At 40.4% G+C, this 18,379-nt stretch overlaps 1 protein-coding gene across 1 annotated transcript; it reads left to right on the forward strand.

The window, feature by feature from the left end:
* The first annotated feature begins 1,538 nt into the window (after positions 1-1,538).
* abcg4b (ATP-binding cassette, sub-family G (WHITE), member 4b) lies at positions 1,539-16,547 on the forward strand. Its single transcript, XM_072691168.1, has 15 exons — positions 1,539-1,650; positions 3,964-4,210; positions 7,884-8,001; positions 8,612-8,744; positions 8,960-9,010; positions 9,104-9,249; positions 10,067-10,190; positions 10,282-10,396; positions 11,078-11,223; positions 11,971-12,069; positions 12,229-12,397; positions 13,978-14,078; positions 14,324-14,482; positions 15,530-15,648; positions 15,738-16,547. Exons 2-15 carry the CDS (start codon positions 3,973-3,975, stop codon positions 15,961-15,963), a joined length of 1,944 nt encoding a protein of 647 aa, XP_072547269.1. The 5' UTR covers positions 1,539-1,650; positions 3,964-3,972; the 3' UTR covers positions 15,964-16,547.
* Positions 16,548-18,379: the final 1,832 nt, after the last annotated feature.

The following is an 18,379-nucleotide window of genomic DNA, read 5'->3' on the forward strand; positions in this document are numbered from 1 at the left end:
ACTGGACTCAATATTTATTACACACTGCATAACTTGCACACTACCCCTAATTATTTATTATTCTCTGTCTGTACTGTGTTGTGTTGTCTGTCTGCACTTGTATTGTGTTGCACTTGTGTTCTGTATGCACTGTGTCTATGTTGCACCATGGTCCTGGAGGAACGTTGTTTCGTTTCACTGTGTACTCTGTGTGTAGCAGAAATGACAATAAAACCCACTTGACTTGACTTGACTTGAAATTGCCCCCCACACACACACCATTCAGTCATCAGACACATGCCTGCAGAAGCGCTTCCTCCAGTCGGCCCCCTTTCAGAGTAGTGCTTTACTTGATTGGCTAGCGTCAGCTTTTAGCCTCAAAAGGCTTTCCGTATTGGGCTCGGTGACTGTTGGTGGTGTAAATAAAACACATCAAAATTGTTATGTAACGGTTTAGAGGTTTTGGAAAGTATAGTATTGCCTGTTTTACAGCTCAGAGTCATCAGAGTGGGACAGCTGTAGACAATAAGGCACTTCCTTTGCTGCCAGCTACCAATAAGGGAGTGAATGCTTAAAGGGAAGACATCTAATGTTACCTGTTAAGCATTTACTCTCCACTATTCTATCCTAGACTTACAGCTAATATGAATATTATTTTACTCCAGCTACCAATTACTGGTTTCCAGAAAAACGTTCCTCTAACATTTCTATAACATTTTAACAGATGCTTATTATTCTGCATATGCTATATGCCATCTGTATAGTGAGGCCGTGCACTCTAGAGAGATGGTGGCATGTATCAGACAGACCCTCTCTTGGCTGGACCTAGTACTAACACCGCTGAGACACACTCAAACCAGCAGCAGACACACTACCATGTCAGTGTCACAGCCGTATTGAAAATGATCTACTACTAAATCACACTTTATGGACAAAAGTATTGGGACACCTGCTGATTGCTCATTGTTTCTTCTAAGATCAAGGGTATTAACCAAGAGTTTCTCCTGCTTTTGTTGGAGTAAATGTTTCTACTGTCCAGGGAAGAAGGCTTTCTACTAGATTTTGGAACATTACTATGAGGATTTGATTGCATTCAGCGACAAGGTCAGGATGCTGGATGACCACCCCCACCCCACCCCCCCCCCCTTACATACACACATACACACACACACCTCATTCCAAACTCATCCTAAAAGTATTGAATGAAGCTCCATCATTGCAGTGTTGTATGTAAAGCAGTCCTGCCAGAATCCCACAAGCCTTGAAGTAAACCGGGACGCTATCTGAGATGCTACGTTACAAATACGGAGCGTAACGATGACTTAATAACGAGGTTACTGAAAATGAGTAGAGTTTTGTTTCCATCTGATATACAGAACACCCCATCCCACCCCACCCCAACCCCACCCCACCCCATCCCCCCTCTCTCCGCGACTTGCGTCACACCGCAGCCGGGTATCTCCGGTGGTCTCTATAGTCTCCAGCCTCCAGTGCAGGGTGGCTGTGTGAGAGTGAATGAGAGCTGGCGTTAAAGCAGCAGAAATGACCCCTGCTCTCTGATCTGCACACACTGCGCTCCCCCACCACTGGATTCACTTCAGACTCACTGGCACACATCAGTGTGAGGAAAACACTCTTCCCCTCGTCTGCTCGCCTACAGTGTGTGTCGAGGTAAGCGAGCTCTGCCCTTTTTTCCCCCAGACTTTATGGCTGTACTTCAAGACGTAGTTTAACTGCTTCTAAAACCTCTGCTTCTGCTCCTCAGCAGGACATATAGCAAGACAGTAGAAGTGGCAGCTTACTGTAATTACACATCTTTTTACTGTACACTTGCACACCTGCAGCATTAGTATGTACAGTATTTACAGTGCTTCTCTTTACTATGGTATTGTTATTTATTGTATTACTCGAGCTGGGGCAATAAAGCTTTATAACAGTATTTGTCAGAATGAACTGATCTTCTAGTTTCTCCCCTAAGCAAAAAAAGAATGGCTCATGCTTGCTGTGGGCTACTGTTTTTAAAAGGAAATTCTATCATTTCTCAAATTGTCTGCATAATTACAGGTGATTAATACAGAAATATAGACCTCCGTGTTATTTCTAATAGCTAGATAAAGCAATTAAGTGTGTACGGATGTGAAATTCTCAGTTCTGCAGAAACAGATTTGACAGTGGTGGCGATAGAAGTCGAACATCAGATGTGTTCAAAGCTGTAAAAATTCCCTCACAGAAACTTATTACATAATGGCCTCACAAAAAAAAAAAAAAAAAATGCCGTATGCCTGAAACAGAGTTCATTTTGGCCTGGGACATACTTCTTTAACTCTGTTCATGGTGGAGAAGTCCAGCAGGCTACATACAGGGCGTGTCAGATTTAGCACTGTTTTACCATCATCAGCATTATTACATGCAGAACTCAGAAGACACTTGTTGGTTCTCTGGTGGTTTTGGATGGAGCTTTGGGGCTACTTTGGGGTGTTGTAGACATTGTCACCACCTACTGTAAGGAAATCCAGGTCTGTACGTTTCAGTCAGTAGCTACATTTTACTCCAAAATGTAACATTACTCTGAAAGACTGTGTTAACATCTCGTTGGTGGAAGTCCAGGAAGATAGTTCAGACCTGGTTTTGTAATGTAGAAAGCTAAACAGTGTAGTTTACTGTCAGGATTAAACATAAAAAATATTCTTATTGACTGGTATTATGGTGTGAAGAAATGATAATAATAGATTAATGGATTAGCCTACATACACACAGTGACCACCAAAAAGCCAAACGCTGCACTTACGGGGGATTTTGTGCTATTTCTTGTTTGTAAGCAGTGATTGAGTAATATGTGCAATTGTACAGTAATTGGACAGTGATTGGACAGTGATTGGACAGTGGTAGACAACAAACCAGAGATGTACTCCATGTAGGCTTAATTATTTACACTGCTGCTATTCTGCATTGTGCAATAACACTGAATTAGCAAATCTAAACGTATACACCTCCATTTTACCATTAAGGCAGAGCAATTTCCTTTGAGAGGTCCCATCCTAGCTGGTGTACTCTGTGGAGCTGAATCAATGGGGGCTGGCTCTGGACAAGCTACTCACATTTCCTCGGTGACTCTGATACTGCTGCTTCTTTCACTCTGGCTCCGGGGATTTGCAGCAAGCGAGTCATTTTAATGCATCAGCACAATGCCGACTCTCTGTGGAAACCAGATCCGGGGCCTTTTCCAAAGCAGCAAAATCTAAATAAGATCAATCTGGTGGTGCCTCCCTATTGAGTGGACAGTGAATGCTACAGAACCAGTCTTCAAGTGGCTGCAATATTACAACAGATATGCCTGATCTGTAGAACACCTGCTGTATTCACAGATTGGTCATGTGATAGCCAGAAATGAATTTGAATGCGGAAATATTTAGAAGGTACAAATGATAATGCCTTGTACTGTAGCTGGAGAGAAGTGAGACTGAGACAAAACCTTTAGTATTCTTTCCTGAGAATAAGACCCTAATAAGAATAAGAGTCCTACAACACCATCTTCACCAATATTTTATCACTTTACGAGAATTAAGATCCAAGGCATTTTGTCACATAACTGGTTCTGATTGGTGTAAAACATTTTGTATAGTTATACTTTGGATGGTCAGCAGTGATTTTGCATATTGTAATGTAAGGTCATTTTCATATTGTTATGTAATTTTACATAAATATATATGTAATTATATATATATATATATATATATATATATATATATATATATATATATATATATATATGGTGGTGGCTGGCTTCGCCTGTATCAGAGGAGTCGTGTTAAGATCTTACCCTCCTTGCTAGTGCCAGGGGGAGCTGGGTTAACAGGGGGGTTAATTTGCAGCATCAAATTGGGTCACAAAGGAAACATTTGACAAATGAATTAAATTTCCAATCTGAAGTCATATCCAAAATGATCATTATTGTGTTAATGTACGTTGTTATCTGTTGCTCAGTTTGCCGTTATGGCGGAGAGGACGTGTGATATGGGATCTGTCAATATTGCCATGGAAGACAGCCTGTGCAATGGGGGCACACAAACACAGCCGCAGGAGGCACCATTACTAACCCATCTGAAGAAGGTGGAGAACCAGATCACTGAAGCGCAGCGATTCTCTCACCTCCCCAAACGCTCTGCGGTGGACCTGGAGTTCTCTGACCTGTCCTACACTATCAGCGAGGGACCATGCTGGAAGAAACAAGGTCAGAACATGTCTTCTTTAGCCAAAAGTACTATTGCCAGCTGTGGGCTGGCTATAGTACAGTGTGCGAAACAGACATCCTGAGAAACAGTGTGCTCTAGGACATCCTGTGGGGGTTCTGGAGTGGACAGCAGCTTAAAAAGTGGATTTCATCAATAATGAAGTGAGGGGAGGAGAGGAAAAGAGAGGCAGACAACTGGACAAACCAAGAAGACTACATCTTCATAGTCTACAGTGCTGTGAAAAAGTATTTGCCATGCTGTGGCAAGACCTTAAACGGGCAGTGTAGCTGAACTAAAACAATTGTGCAAAGAAGAGTGGGCCAAAATGACGTTGGTGGCATAACAGTGTATTAGATTTATGGGGGGCATTTACTTTTTTCACAGCACTGTACATGGTCGAGCCAATAAAGAGCAGCAGGCAAAATGAATTGCTCCATAGTTGGTTTGGTAATCACTGATAGAAACCAAAAAAACAAATGGAAAAACAGAGAACCAAAGGTCTGTATCAGTATTGTGTAGGTCCTTTTCTGGTCTTCATGACAGCCTTAGACCTCTTTGACAAAATGTCTTAGAACATCTAAATTCTCACAGGTTCTTCACGTCTGTCCACAACACGCCTCTTTCTTCACATCTTTCTCAACACAATCCCGCAACATCTCAATGCTGTTAAATTCTAGTGGTTGATTGGCATTTTGCATTGCCACTATTCTCCACCAAAAAATAAGGTATAGACACATGCAAACAGTTACAGTTACACATGTATGAAATCCATACATCTACGCAATACTATTTAACTGCCAGTAGATAAAAGAAAGCATTTCTCCAGGTTTCAAAAACAAACCGTGACATATTGTACAAGTTGTAAATCAGTTTCCGCAGTATTAATTACTGTCTGCTTTGTATAGGGCATTCCAGTTAATAAGAAAAGCCGTTTAAGGAGGTGCTGTTCATAGAGTGAGTCAAGGTTTAACAGAAAAGCTGCTTAAGGTGTGAGAATATTGCAGATAAAAAAGCACTCAGGCCGAATCAAATTAGAACATCCACTAGGTTGTAGATCAAAGGATAAGAGCATGTCTTGCTTGGCAGGTCACGTCAGACCTGCTGCTGTCTCCCCCTCATCTCTTCTGTTGTTTTACTCAGAGCTGAGTCATGCTCTATGTAGTTATGAGCACTGAGACCAGCATGCGTTGCTTTACGACCGAATATTGGTTGTAAGGTTGTGCAAGAGGTTGTGCACAACTGCAGGAATGCAAATACAGCTGAAACTGATATGTGGTGGTCTTGGCTTGCCAGCACTAATAAAAGTAAGCCTTTTAATAAATAAAAAAATGTTGACATGTCCACTGTGTTCCAGATGGGCTTCTCTGGATTTTTCTGATGAATCAATGGATACATGTGATCCAACATACATGCAAATAGAGCTAACAGTTAGGAGGACTACACCTTTGTTACACTGTGGATTCATAAAGCCTGTATGATGGAAAAAACTCTTTAACTCCAAGGAACTTATGACTTACTAATAGTAATACAATTATTATTAATCATAACTCAATTACTTTGAACTGTTTTTCATGCAGTAACTGGGTGATATGCTTAGGACATGAAGCACAAGAAGAATGTATCTATATACTCTAGCAACTACCTAGCAACACCATAGCAACCACTCAGCAACATACCACCTGGAATACCACGACACGGCCTAGCAACAACACAGCAACCATCTATGATACCATAGCAACCTCTGACATACCATATTTCAGTCTTAAAGGCATAACATAATTACATATATAAAAAGTTGTTTGAAAAATTATTAGTGCATAAACCCACACAAACATCATAAGCTCTCATACAATGCTAGAAAATGTGCATGTGCTTTTAAATACATCACAGGGCATGAAGACAGTCCCAATATGTACTTGATCAGTGTTATGTCCACATTGATCAGACAGTTGATCAGACTCTACTGCAAGGCATTATTAATTTGATGATGTCAGTTCTGTGGCCAGCATGACAAGGGAGAAATAATTTCCCCCGCTGGCCTGGTTGCTTACATCAGAACAGTTTACTTCACAACAGTGACTCTTTCAGAGGGGCAGTGGGCCCTTTTGCGGTTTGATTCCATTAGTCGGATGCCTCAGTTTCCTCCAAGATACAGTGTTAAATGCTCTTACAGCTATCATGTGTGAGTAATGAGCCAGGGAAAAAGGAACGACCTGAATGAACCCACATCTTTCAAATGAAATCTCCTGGCAGGTTCTTACTGTAACATAAAGGGATAAGGCCAACACTGATGGTCAACATGAGTCTTGGGTGTTCATCCAGAAGACCTGCTGACATGTGGGAATAAAAGTAAAGTGCAGAGTAAGGGAGTCACACACCATGAACCCACTCCTAAAGGCTTTACTGAAACTCCGCTGTGAGAACAAGAGCACTGGAAGCCTAACAGGCAGCTAATTAGAGGGGCCAGGGTTTTGAAACAGGTTAGACTCTGACAGCCCTGGAATAGGCTTTATGTTGAGACTGATTACATAATCGAGGGTATTATAATTCCTTTACATTCTTAAAGGGTGCATATTCCTGCATTTTTCTTTTTTCCACAATTTACTTTATATGCTTTCTTTATCCCTTTACATTTAACAGACATGTATTATATGTAATGTATATTATATGTAACATAATGTTTTGGCTCATGAGTCTTAACTTTCAATGTGAGAAAATTGTGTAACACTTTATTTGGATAGCACATTTTGGAAGCCTTAGAGATACTTAAATTACCGACATTCAAATATATATAGACTAGTTTCACCTTCATTTTCTCTATAAAATTCTTGATTTCGGCCTAGATTTCAGCCTTTTCAAAGGTATGCTGTGTAAAGCAGACTTATGTATACCATATATACTGTATATACATTTTGGGCATGTCAAAGACCATAGTGTGAAGGAAGTAGCTGAATTTGCAGGTTTATTGAAGACGGGTCTACCTGGGTCTAACTGAATCCCATTCTAATGAATGCATTCAGCTGCTATGTGCAGTTATGTTGCAGCCATTGCTAACACAGGTATGCAAATGCACACACAGCTTGTCTTGTCTCTCTAGGCAGATAAACATCAACCTATTGGCACCATGCCTAATGCCAGGCGTGGAAGCCCCCCAGCATTGAGCTGTGGCGCAGTGGAACTGTGTTCTCTTGAGGAATGGTGCTCCATTCGATTCATTTGGAATGAGTCGAGGAGTTGGGGATGTGGTGGGGTTGTGATCGTCCAACATCCTAGGCTCACTAATGCTTTTGTCACTGAATGCAATCAAAATCTTAGAGCAGTGCTCCAAAATCTAATATACACATGGTGTAGATACAGTATTTTTCGCATTGCACTAATGCTGATATATTGGTAAATCACCCAGCAATAGGCCAGAGCAATCTACTATGTTATATACATTGAGAAAGGGCAAAAGCATCTCATGTTTGGCACACTGTACGTTTCATCACATTGAGCTCTCTCTCTCTCACACACTCTGTTTCTCAGCTTTACAGAAAATATGTAGCACAGTCATGGGGTTCACGGATTAAACCATACCTCTTTTCTTTGTATTTGAAGGGATTAGCTAGAATTGCTCCATTTATGCCAAATGAGAACAGTGTGATATTGGGTGTGTTCTGTGTATGCTTACAGGTTACAAGGCCTTGCTCAAGTGTCTCTCTGGGAAGTTCTGTAGCCGGGAGCTTATTGGGATCATGGGACCCTCAGGGGCTGGCAAGTCCACACTAATGAACATCCTGGCGGGCTACAGGTGAACTGGTGACCATTGTGTCAAGGTGTATCTACACTATGGTGGTAGTTTATTAAGTACACCTGGCTTGTACATAGACTCATAATTATACAACACAATGTGGTTTTACAATAACTGACTACTGACTCCGCTCAATCCACCAGAGGATAGAGACCATCCAGACCCACTGCTGGTCAGATAATAGTAAAATCAATGTGTTAATGGCATGGCATGTAATTATATCAGATACAGCAGCATTGCTGGGGTGGGGTGTGTGTGTGGGGGGGGGTTCCTGTCAATAAGTAGGATATGCATATTAGGTAGCAACAGAACAAGTCAGTTCATGAAGGTGATGTGTTGGAAGCAGGAAAATGGGCAAGTGTAAGAATCTCAGACAATTAAGCTCACAGTGTGGTCAGAGCATCTCCGAAACGACAGGTCTTGGGGGGTGTTTCCAGCTTTAGTGGTCAGTACCTACCGATAGTGCTACTAAGAAATCTATACTGTATATCAATACACACAGACATCCATATACTATCAACAATACATCTGATGATCTTGATCTTGATATTTAACCATCAGTGAAATGGACAACTGACATTTCCATGGTTTTCTGCCACATCTGTCATAGGGAAACAGGAATGACGGGGCAGATCCTGGTCAATGGCAAGCCCAGAGATCTCCGCACTTTTCGCAAAATGTCATGTTACATCATGCAAGAAGACAAGCTGCTACCCCACCTTACAGCTCAGGAGGCCATGATGGTGAGTGACTGTTGTGACTGTCAAAGACATGCAGTGGTGTAAGGTGCCCTCTACTGCTGGCTTTGTGCTAGTGCACAGATTACACAATCACATGAGATCACAGGTTTGGTTTAGCCTCCAATATAATTAGGCACAGGAACTGAGCACTGAACTAATTACAAACTAAATGGGATTATAAATGTTGCTGTTTCTGCACTGACCTCCTGCTGTTTCAGGTTTCTGCCAACCTGAAGCTCAATGAAAGTATTGAGGTGAAAAAAGAACTGGTGAGTAGTGCACAATAAGCACCATTGCTTTAAATAGACGTTTTTACTTCTTGCTCAGTCAGACTCTCACTTGCTGCTCTGTGTGTGTAAAAGGTGAAGGAAATTCTTACAGCCCTGGGACTCCATGCATGCGCCCATACTCGCACTGTGTCTCTCTCTGGTGGGCAGTGCAAAAGACTGGCAATTGCCCTCGAGCTGGTGAACAACCCTCCAGTCATGTTCTTTGATGAGCCCACTAGGTAAACAAAAAAGGTTATAAGATAGATATGCCATGTAAATGTGTTTGTTTTTAGAATAAGCAGTAAAAAAAGTTGAAAAAAATGTAATTTGACATTGTACAAGGCTTGCATGTCTTGTGATGTGAATACTGCACATTGCAGTAACGATGCTGAGATGGTGTATTGTGCATCCCTAACATGTAGCAAAAATAATGGAATATTTATAGAATGTATCATGGTGAAGATTTAGACCCTAAAGCAATGAAAAAATGGGAAATCCAAGAAAAAAGTACAGCAACTGAAACTCCTCAGGAGATTCACTGTCATGTAAAAAATGCCCAACCTAAAAGTCTATTGAAAAAACTGAAGTACTGGTTTCCAAAAAAGCTGCAACCAATAAGCAGTAGAAAAAAACTAAAATATTGGTTAAAACAAATTTAGCTAAGCCTCGTTCAAAGCCAATGCGCTCTGCAGTCCCTCTTTACAAAGTCAGTGGCAGTTGTTTTTCATGGTTCTCAAACATTATAGAAAATATAAAAAATTCTTAGAATGACTCACCCAGAAGCTTAGACCATTACAACCACACCCCTGAGTTCAACTTAGAGAGAGCAATCAGAACAATGCGCTGAAGGTTCCTCATAGGATCTGAGTGTGATTTGTGTTTTGCATGTCCCCGTTAAAAAAGCCTTAGGGAGCTGGCACTGAATGTCCATGGATATACTGTCACTGCACTATCATTAGTCTTTCCTAAATACTGCCTAAAGCACTAACAATAGTCAATGCTGAGTGGCTGATGCTGAGTTTCTTGTTCTCTTCCCTTCCTTCTCTATGGTGGTAGTGGTCTGGACAGTGCCTCGAGTTTCCAGGTAGTCTCGTTAATGAAGTCTTTGGCACAGGGCGGACGCACCATCATCTGCACCATTCACCAGCCCAGTGCCAAACTGTTCGAGATGTTCGATAAGGTGTAGGCCTTGTTTGTTCACTTTTACACATAAGGACTGTGTGCGCTCCTGTCTGACTACCATCTTACTGCTGTTCTCTTGACCTCTCCAGTTGTATATCCTGAGTCAGGGGCAGTGTATATACAAAGGGACCGTACCATACCTCATCCCTTATCTGAGAAACCTGGGACTGCACTGCCCCACATACCACAACCCTGCAGATTTCAGTGAGTTTCCTTCATCATGTCTTTTCAGTACTTTTCTCTTTCCTGTCTTCACACATATTTCTTCACTGTATTGTGTCTCCAGGTTAATTGGCAGCACCAAATTTGTGAGAAAAAATGATCATCTGATTATTGTTATTTGACCCTTTGACCCTACATTACCCTACATTAATGATTATTGGTAATTAACCCTACATTACACCCTAAGGATTATCATTCCGTAAGTACAGTGACTACAAGGCAAATGAAATGACTGCCTGTAATAGACATTTGAACCCATTTGACGGACTGGAACCTTGTCCAGGGGGTATTCCTGCCTTATGTCAAATTCAAATCAGTTTTAAGAATGGGCCTCATTACTGCTTTTAGTGAGCTCTCAGAGACCATATGACGCAACACTGTTGTGCCAAGTGTGGAAGAGCTGCCACCTCCATTAAAGTAGCTGGAACCATTGGAAAATACAGTTAGTGGGTGTGAATAGAGTAAATGCACTGAAGGAAATAATGGGTGTTCACTTTCTCATGATTGTTGGAGAAGTCATATTAAACAACAACCTTTAGCTGTGGTAAAATGACGTCCAGGTTCTCGTAATGTAACGCTACATTTTTTAACCCTCATTTCGTGTTCCAGCTGTGAATCACTCCAGCGCTACGTTTTTTTGCTCACTCTTTTTCATATGTCCAGTAATTGAGGTGGCATCAGGAGAGTACGGGGATTTGAACCCAGTGTTGTTTGAAGCTGTCCGAGGTGGAATGTGTGTCCTGGAGGAGAAGACGAACTGCTGTGGAAAAAAGGACGCCTCAAATCCCTGCCCTGCAAAATGTGCTAAAGTGAGCGATGGCGCTTGACTCATGTAATGACTCATAGAGTGGAATGGTTTGTGGGAAATGTGGGAATGTTTAGTCAGCATTTACAGAGTGAGATACTACAGTAAAACTCCTGCACCTAATATGTGGGCTTACACATAGTGTCCTGCCCATTCCCTTCACCCATATTCTAATCACCCACTAAATTGCAAGCACTTCACAGGCCAACAACACCTCACGGCAAGGTTCACCAGTGAGATCTGGTGTCCCAGACCCATTCCCCTCCAAGCTTACTTCACAGAACTTTCACTTAAGCAACTTCATAACTGTAGAACCACTCTGGCCTCCCTGATGACTAAGGCGGTACCTAGCCCCACTAAAGATATAAGGTATCATTATATCATGTATCAATCTAATTATATTTAGAGATTTTCAGACCTCTGCACATTAAGGGGAAAAGTAGCACACACAGCATAGAATGTGAGATCCCAGAATGATGTGGTTATAATCCAATCATCAAGAAAAACACCCTGCTCGCTCAGAGATCCTCCCTGATCCTCCACATTTCACTGAGAAAGATGTCGCAATACAGAAGGAAAATGCAGCCAGTTCACATTATATTACAAAGCATATCATGTCTCTGTTTGTCTCACCTGACCTTTGCTTTATGATTTGATTGACATGCAAATATGATGAAATATGAAATGAAATATGAGTCAGCTATGACTCACTGTTACTTGTGTTTGTTTGTTTGTTTTTGTGACTTTACAGGACTCCGGACATGTTGAGAGTCATTCATTTGCAACAAGCAGTTTGACTCAGTTCTGCATCCTCTTCAAAAGAACATTTATAACAATATGCAGAGACCAAGTATGTTTTTACATCTGCTTGTAAATCTCACAGTCGTTTGATCTCAATGGTTCAGTAATAAATGGTTTAAAGTAGTAAAGTTTATTGTATTATCGTGCCATAAAACCCGCATAATCTTATGGGATTATGATCTTATGATGGACCTTCATTTTCTGTTAGGTGTTGACGCACCTGCGGCTAATGTCCCACATCTTCATCGGGGTGCTGATAGGCCTGCTTTACCTCAACATCGGCAATGATGCTAGTAAAGTGTTCAACAACACTGGATTCCTCTTCTTTTCCATGCTCTTCCTCATGTTTGGAGCCCTGATGCCTACAGTGCTTACGTGTAAGTGGGGGACAAGGGTTGTAGGTGCAAAGTAGTAGTGTTGTATTGTTCACCTAAACTGGATTGGGGATGTTCCAGTATGATGTTCCACAACCTGGAAGGTGTGTTCTAAGAAAGTAACCAAGCAGATGTCTGCATTGGGGAGCTGTCATACAGTGGAACATGCAAAACATATTTGTCTTCACTTTTCCTTCAGACTCAGTCATGTAAAAAGACAAGAAAAGAAAAGACACTCCAGCCAGGTTTTTAACTCTTTAATCACAAACTACCATGAAAGGACTCGGTTTTACTGGTGGCAGTACTCAAACCAGATTTCAAACCAGCATAGAATAGAATTAACAGGCTTCCTTTACAGAAAAATGATAGGTGCATATAGTGCATCCATAACAGTGTACAATAGTTATTATACCTAAATAGTGCACAAAAATAAATAAAGTTACAAAGATCAGTTCAGTGTATGGATCACTGTGCACATATCAATACTGAAGCATTTTAAAGTAATTAGTTCACAAATGGTTTTATATTTATATGATACATAAATAAATGCAGACTGTCGGATTTCACACAGTCTACCCTAAAATGGATTTTGACTTCCGTATTAAATGGCAGTATATTTTAGGTAATTTATGTAGCTGTGTTATTCATGAAAACACAGACTGAATCAGTATTGACTGATACCTATAGCAAAAGATTACTAGCATTAGTTACTATCAAAGTTAATAGCATTATATCCCTATGGCATTATGAGTAGAAATGAAAACTGAGTACTGGGAATACTGAGTTGCCTAAGAAACTGCAGAATTTCTTCTAAGTCCAGCATCTATCAGTATAAAAAGTTTGTTAGGTTCTATTTTTCTCTTTTTCAGATCTAAAATTCGAAAATTTTAAAAATCTAAAAGTTCAAAAATGAGAAGTCCTGTGACTAATAGAACATTGTGAAATACAAGCAGAGAATTGGGAACTAAAATGTACACTATATGGACACAACTATTGGGACACAATGAATTGTTTTTTCTGAAGACATGTATTTAAATAAGAGTTTATCTTTCTTTTTGTGGTGTATCTGTCTCTACTGTGCAGGAAAGGTTTTCTACTAGATTTTGGAGGGGCATTGCTAAAAGGATTTGATTGCATTCAGTGACAAGAACATTAGTGAGGTCAGGATGTTGAATGATCACCACCCCGCCTCATCCCCAACTCCCCAGCTCATCCCAAAAGTATTGGATAGAGCTCAATCCTGGGGGGCTTTAGACCCCTCTAGCCCACGCCTGGCATTATACATGGTGCCCATAGGTTCATGCTGATCTGCTCCAGAGAGTCCTATTGGAAATATTTCTCTACAGCGACTAGACAAGTGTGTATGAGTGTGTATTTGTGTGCATTTGCACGTGTGTGTCAGCAATGGGTGCAACTTAACTTAAAGTAGCTGAATGCATTCATTAGAAGGGGTGTCCACAAACATTGAAAAAACACAAATTAAAAACATAAATAAAAAATTAGTGTGTGTGTTAGACTTACTGTGTGTCTTTAGTGTGGTTGTGGAAGTACAGGAAGTCAAAGGCTGTTTTGCTTGCTTTCAGTTCCTCTGGAGATGGCTGTGTTTCTAAGGGAACATTTGAACTACTGGTACAGTCTGAAGGCCTACTATCTGGCCAAGACAATGGCTGACATTCCGTTCCAGGTGAGTGACTGTCTGAGCCTTTGTGAGTCCCCCATGTGCGGGACATGATCTGACACTGGGAACCTCTTTGAACAGAAAGGTGGCACTGGCATTTCAGCACAGCCTAATCGTGCTGGCGGCATGCTAAAATGGAAGACAAAAGGGGCACGAGGGTCTCGTGATCTTGAAAATGAAAAGTTCTCAACTTTGATAGCGTATGCCTGCTAAGGTTTTTTTTCTCATGGATTTTGTAATCTCTTTCCCAGGTCATCTGTCCTCTTATGTACTGTAGTATCGTGTACTGGATGACCGAGCAGCCGCCGGAGGCGAGTCGCTACCTACTCTTTATGGCTTTGTCCATCTGCACTGCCCTGGTAGCACAGTCTCTGGGACTTCTCGTTGGTGCTGCTTCCACCTCCCTTCAGGTATTTCCTTTCTTGTTTTTTGGCCTGTTAGAAGTATTCATCTCTGATCCCACAATGATTCAATTACATTATGATTATTTAGGAAACTATTCCATGCGTTGAGAAATCTCATATTTTTTACATTTTTTTAGTTGAGATCTGGCCCCTTGCATGTAGAAGAAAATCTCTTATAAACCTTTAAGAATTTTTTCTTTTACTATATACTATTAGTATATTAGTATAGATTTTACTGCATACTCTACAGTCCACTGTTACAAATCTGCATAGATATCCAATTTTTAGCCTGTTTACACTTTGCATTAATTATGCATTTTTGGTGATAGGTTCACATTCCATTTCACTCGTCCGCATGAAAAGCCAGATCTAAGCACACCCAAAAATGCATCATGATCTAATCACTCAAGCCACATTCAGAGGTGGTAAGAGACAAATTTGGTCCACATTTAAATAAAATACGCTTTCCATGATCAAAACCCGTCATGCAAACAGAAAATGTAAAAAATCAAACCATTAATATGAGTAATAATTACTTAATATCTTGGCTTCTTCCTCATTCTCTCTCTCTTGTGTGTGTGTGTGTGTGTGTGTGTTTGTGTCTGTGCATGCACATTTTTCAGAAGATGCAGAGTTTCTTCCCTTGCGGTTTAAATGTAGTCTCTACTGTACTGTTCTGAAGTGTTTCAGAGAAACCGTCACTGGTCACACTGGGGACGCATTTTAATGACAAGTGTAATCAGAATCCGGTCAGAGTAAATCCAGATACTGTCCGAATACAAAGCACACGTTAATGCCAGGTGTAAAGAGGCCTATACTGACAAGATATAGTAGTGGACCTAAGCAGCCAATGATGAATGAAAAATGAAACAGCAGAAACAGCAGAAAAAAATGGCAACTAATTATAGCACGGAACAGTCTGAATTGTGGACTACTACTACTACTACTACTACTACTAATAATAATAATAATAATATTGAAGACACTTTGAACAGTGTATTCAGTATTCAGCCATCATGTATATTTAGCCTATATTTGGAATCTGTCTCGCAGGTGGCCACATTTGTAGGTCCTGTAACAGCCATCCCTGTCCTCCTGTTCTCTGGCTTCTTTGTCAACTTTGACACCATTCCAAAGTATCTTCAGTGGAGTTCTTACGTCTCTTATGTTCGGTACGTCCTACTGTTTACATACATATCTTAAACAACCTGTATGTGACCAAAGAGTCTTTCTCATAGAAAGCTCATTGTTTCTGTGACAGGTATGGCTTCGAGGGGGTCATTCTCTCCATCTATGGAATGAACCGCACAGAGCTGGAATGCCCAGGAAAGGTCTGCAAGTTCCAGAAGCCAGAGGAAGTTCTGCAGCTGCTGGATGTAGAAGATGCCAAGCTCTACATGGACTTCATCATACTGGGCATCTTCTTCTTCGTCCTTCGGCTGACTACATACCTGGTGCTGCGCTACAAAGTCAAGATCGAGCGATAATATTAATTTCCGTTATTCCTCTCTTCTGTGCCAACACCCTTTATGGTTTCCTTGTCCTGTGGCGTATCTCCAAAGCGTACTGTAAGATTCAGAAAGTGCCTGCTCAGGAAATTTTACACTCATTACGGCATAGGTTATACAGCAGTGTGTTCCTTTTATTGAAACACCACAGTAGTTCTCTGGATGTACTGCACTGCAGTGTTGTTAGGACACTAACTCACAGTACAGTGACTGCATTACTCTCCATATACTCTTACGTCTTAGGACATAGGAGTATTCCCACATTGGAAGGACGTTTTCTTGATGTTTCTGAGGATCATGAACGAGGTCCAGTGAGGAGAGCGTCGCCCAAAGGCTGTTTACAGTGGCCTTCATATTACTGCTCCTGCAAAGATGGCTGTTAAACATAACTAAAGTAGGGTTAAAAATAGAAAACTGTGAGTGACCCGTACAGTGCCTGTGTTATCATGACATATCACATTCCTATAGCCACGTTTCCAGCCTTTTGTCCTTCTTAATCTTAGCTTCTTAAATGTATCACTTAGATTTAGGTCTTAATATGGAAATGCACACATTTTTATGGCGTTCTGCTTCTAAAATGTACTTTAAAACCAAAGTATGATTTACAAACTTTTTATCCAGTGTGTTTTTTATACAAGCATATTTAGTTCAGTGTCTACTGTATGACTTTTTTTGGTTCAAAAAGGTGTCAAAACGGGCGATTATAATCCCAATAAAAGGATGACATTCATCACCTGTCCAAGTTGTTAGTGTTATTTGAGTTTTTAGATTCAGTGTCAGCTACATGACTGAGTATTAAAATATCAAAAGAAAAGATTGCAAAAGAAAAAAAAAGTGAAGCATGTTTTAATGCATTGATGAAGGATCACCATTCTTAACCCTTTCTCCTTAACACCTTTTATGAGAAAAGAGGAGACTTCTGCTACACTAATAGATTGCAAAACTTTATTGAGATTTAAAACACATCTACACTACGAGTCAAATGTTTGATCCTAAAGATGTTTTAATCTAAAGGATTTCACCTCAGTGCTTGAAATGTACACTCGCTTTATTAGGAACAATATTCTAACACTGACTGGACCTCCCTTTTACTCTCAAAACAGCTTCAATTCTTTTATGGAATTGATTCACCAAGATGTTGGAAGCATCCAAGTAAGACTCCGGTCCATGTTCATATATTTACCTCACACAGCTCCTGGTGATTTTCTCCTGTGAATTTCCCGTTCCATCACATCTCAAAGGTGTTCTATTGGATTCAGATTCGGAGACTGGGAAACCACCGAAGATCACTGAATTCATTGTCAAGATCATGGAAGCAGTTTGAGATGACTTTTGCTTTGTGCCATGGTGCATGATCATACTGAAGGTAGTTAGAAGATGGGAAAATTGAGGTCATAAAGAGATCACATGGTTAACAACGTTATTCAAACAGGCTGTGGCATTCATACTATGATTGATTACTACTAACTGACCAAAAGTCTGCCAAGAAAACATTACACCACCTCCACCAGCATGGACTGTTGACTAAAGGCAGGTTGAGTTAATGAATTTAAGCTGTTGGTGCCAAATTTTGACCCAACCTACTGTGTGCTACACATTTACAGTCTTCAACATTGAGTATTGGAGAGCCTGTTTCAGGATGATTTGAACAAAATCTCACTGCTGTAAAAATGTAAAACTCACTCGCTTTTAAGCTCAGCTCCTCTGAAGGTGTAAGTGTATTATTTTAAAGCACTTTGAATAATTTTAAATGTGCTATGAAAATGAACTTGTCTTACCTGTTGGCTAAACAAGCTGACGTGGACTGGTTGAAAGCAAAGCATAGGAACATATATTTGAGACATAAATTAAGTGAGAACACCCTTACATTTATATACATAAATTGCAATAGAAACCTTGCTGTGTTATTCATATATTCAAGTATGAAAACACTCATAAACAGTTTTCACTAATAGAAAGTATTGAATGTTGTAAATGACTGAACATAAAATGTCCAAACAACTGACTTTTTGAGTTTACATCATATAAACATCATCTTAGATCATAGATACATAGATCTTACAGAGAAAATTCATACTCTCAGTTGATGCCACAGAATGCATTATTCAGTAATTGAACTTGTTTGATGTGTAAATAGTAAATAAGTGTTAGGTGGGGTTGAAAAATGCTCAGATGGTTTTAGTAGCCTATTTACAACCCTGTTATTTTGCCCTAGGATGAAACGCTAATTGTCCATTGATGGAGAATAGTCTAGCGTAGTTTAGCACTGTAGCTAACTACAGGAATTATTCACCAGCTAGCTTTACTGGCTTCACTGCAAAGTGCGTCGCCCCCCTAGCTTCCTCCGTTGTGCCTTTTCTGTTCATTCTAGCTTTAGCTAATAGCCTGTTCAACC

This window comes from Salminus brasiliensis, chromosome 11 (assembly GCF_030463535.1).
Source record: "Salminus brasiliensis chromosome 11, fSalBra1.hap2, whole genome shotgun sequence".
Lineage (NCBI taxonomy): Eukaryota > Metazoa > Chordata > Actinopteri > Characiformes > Bryconidae > Salminus > Salminus brasiliensis.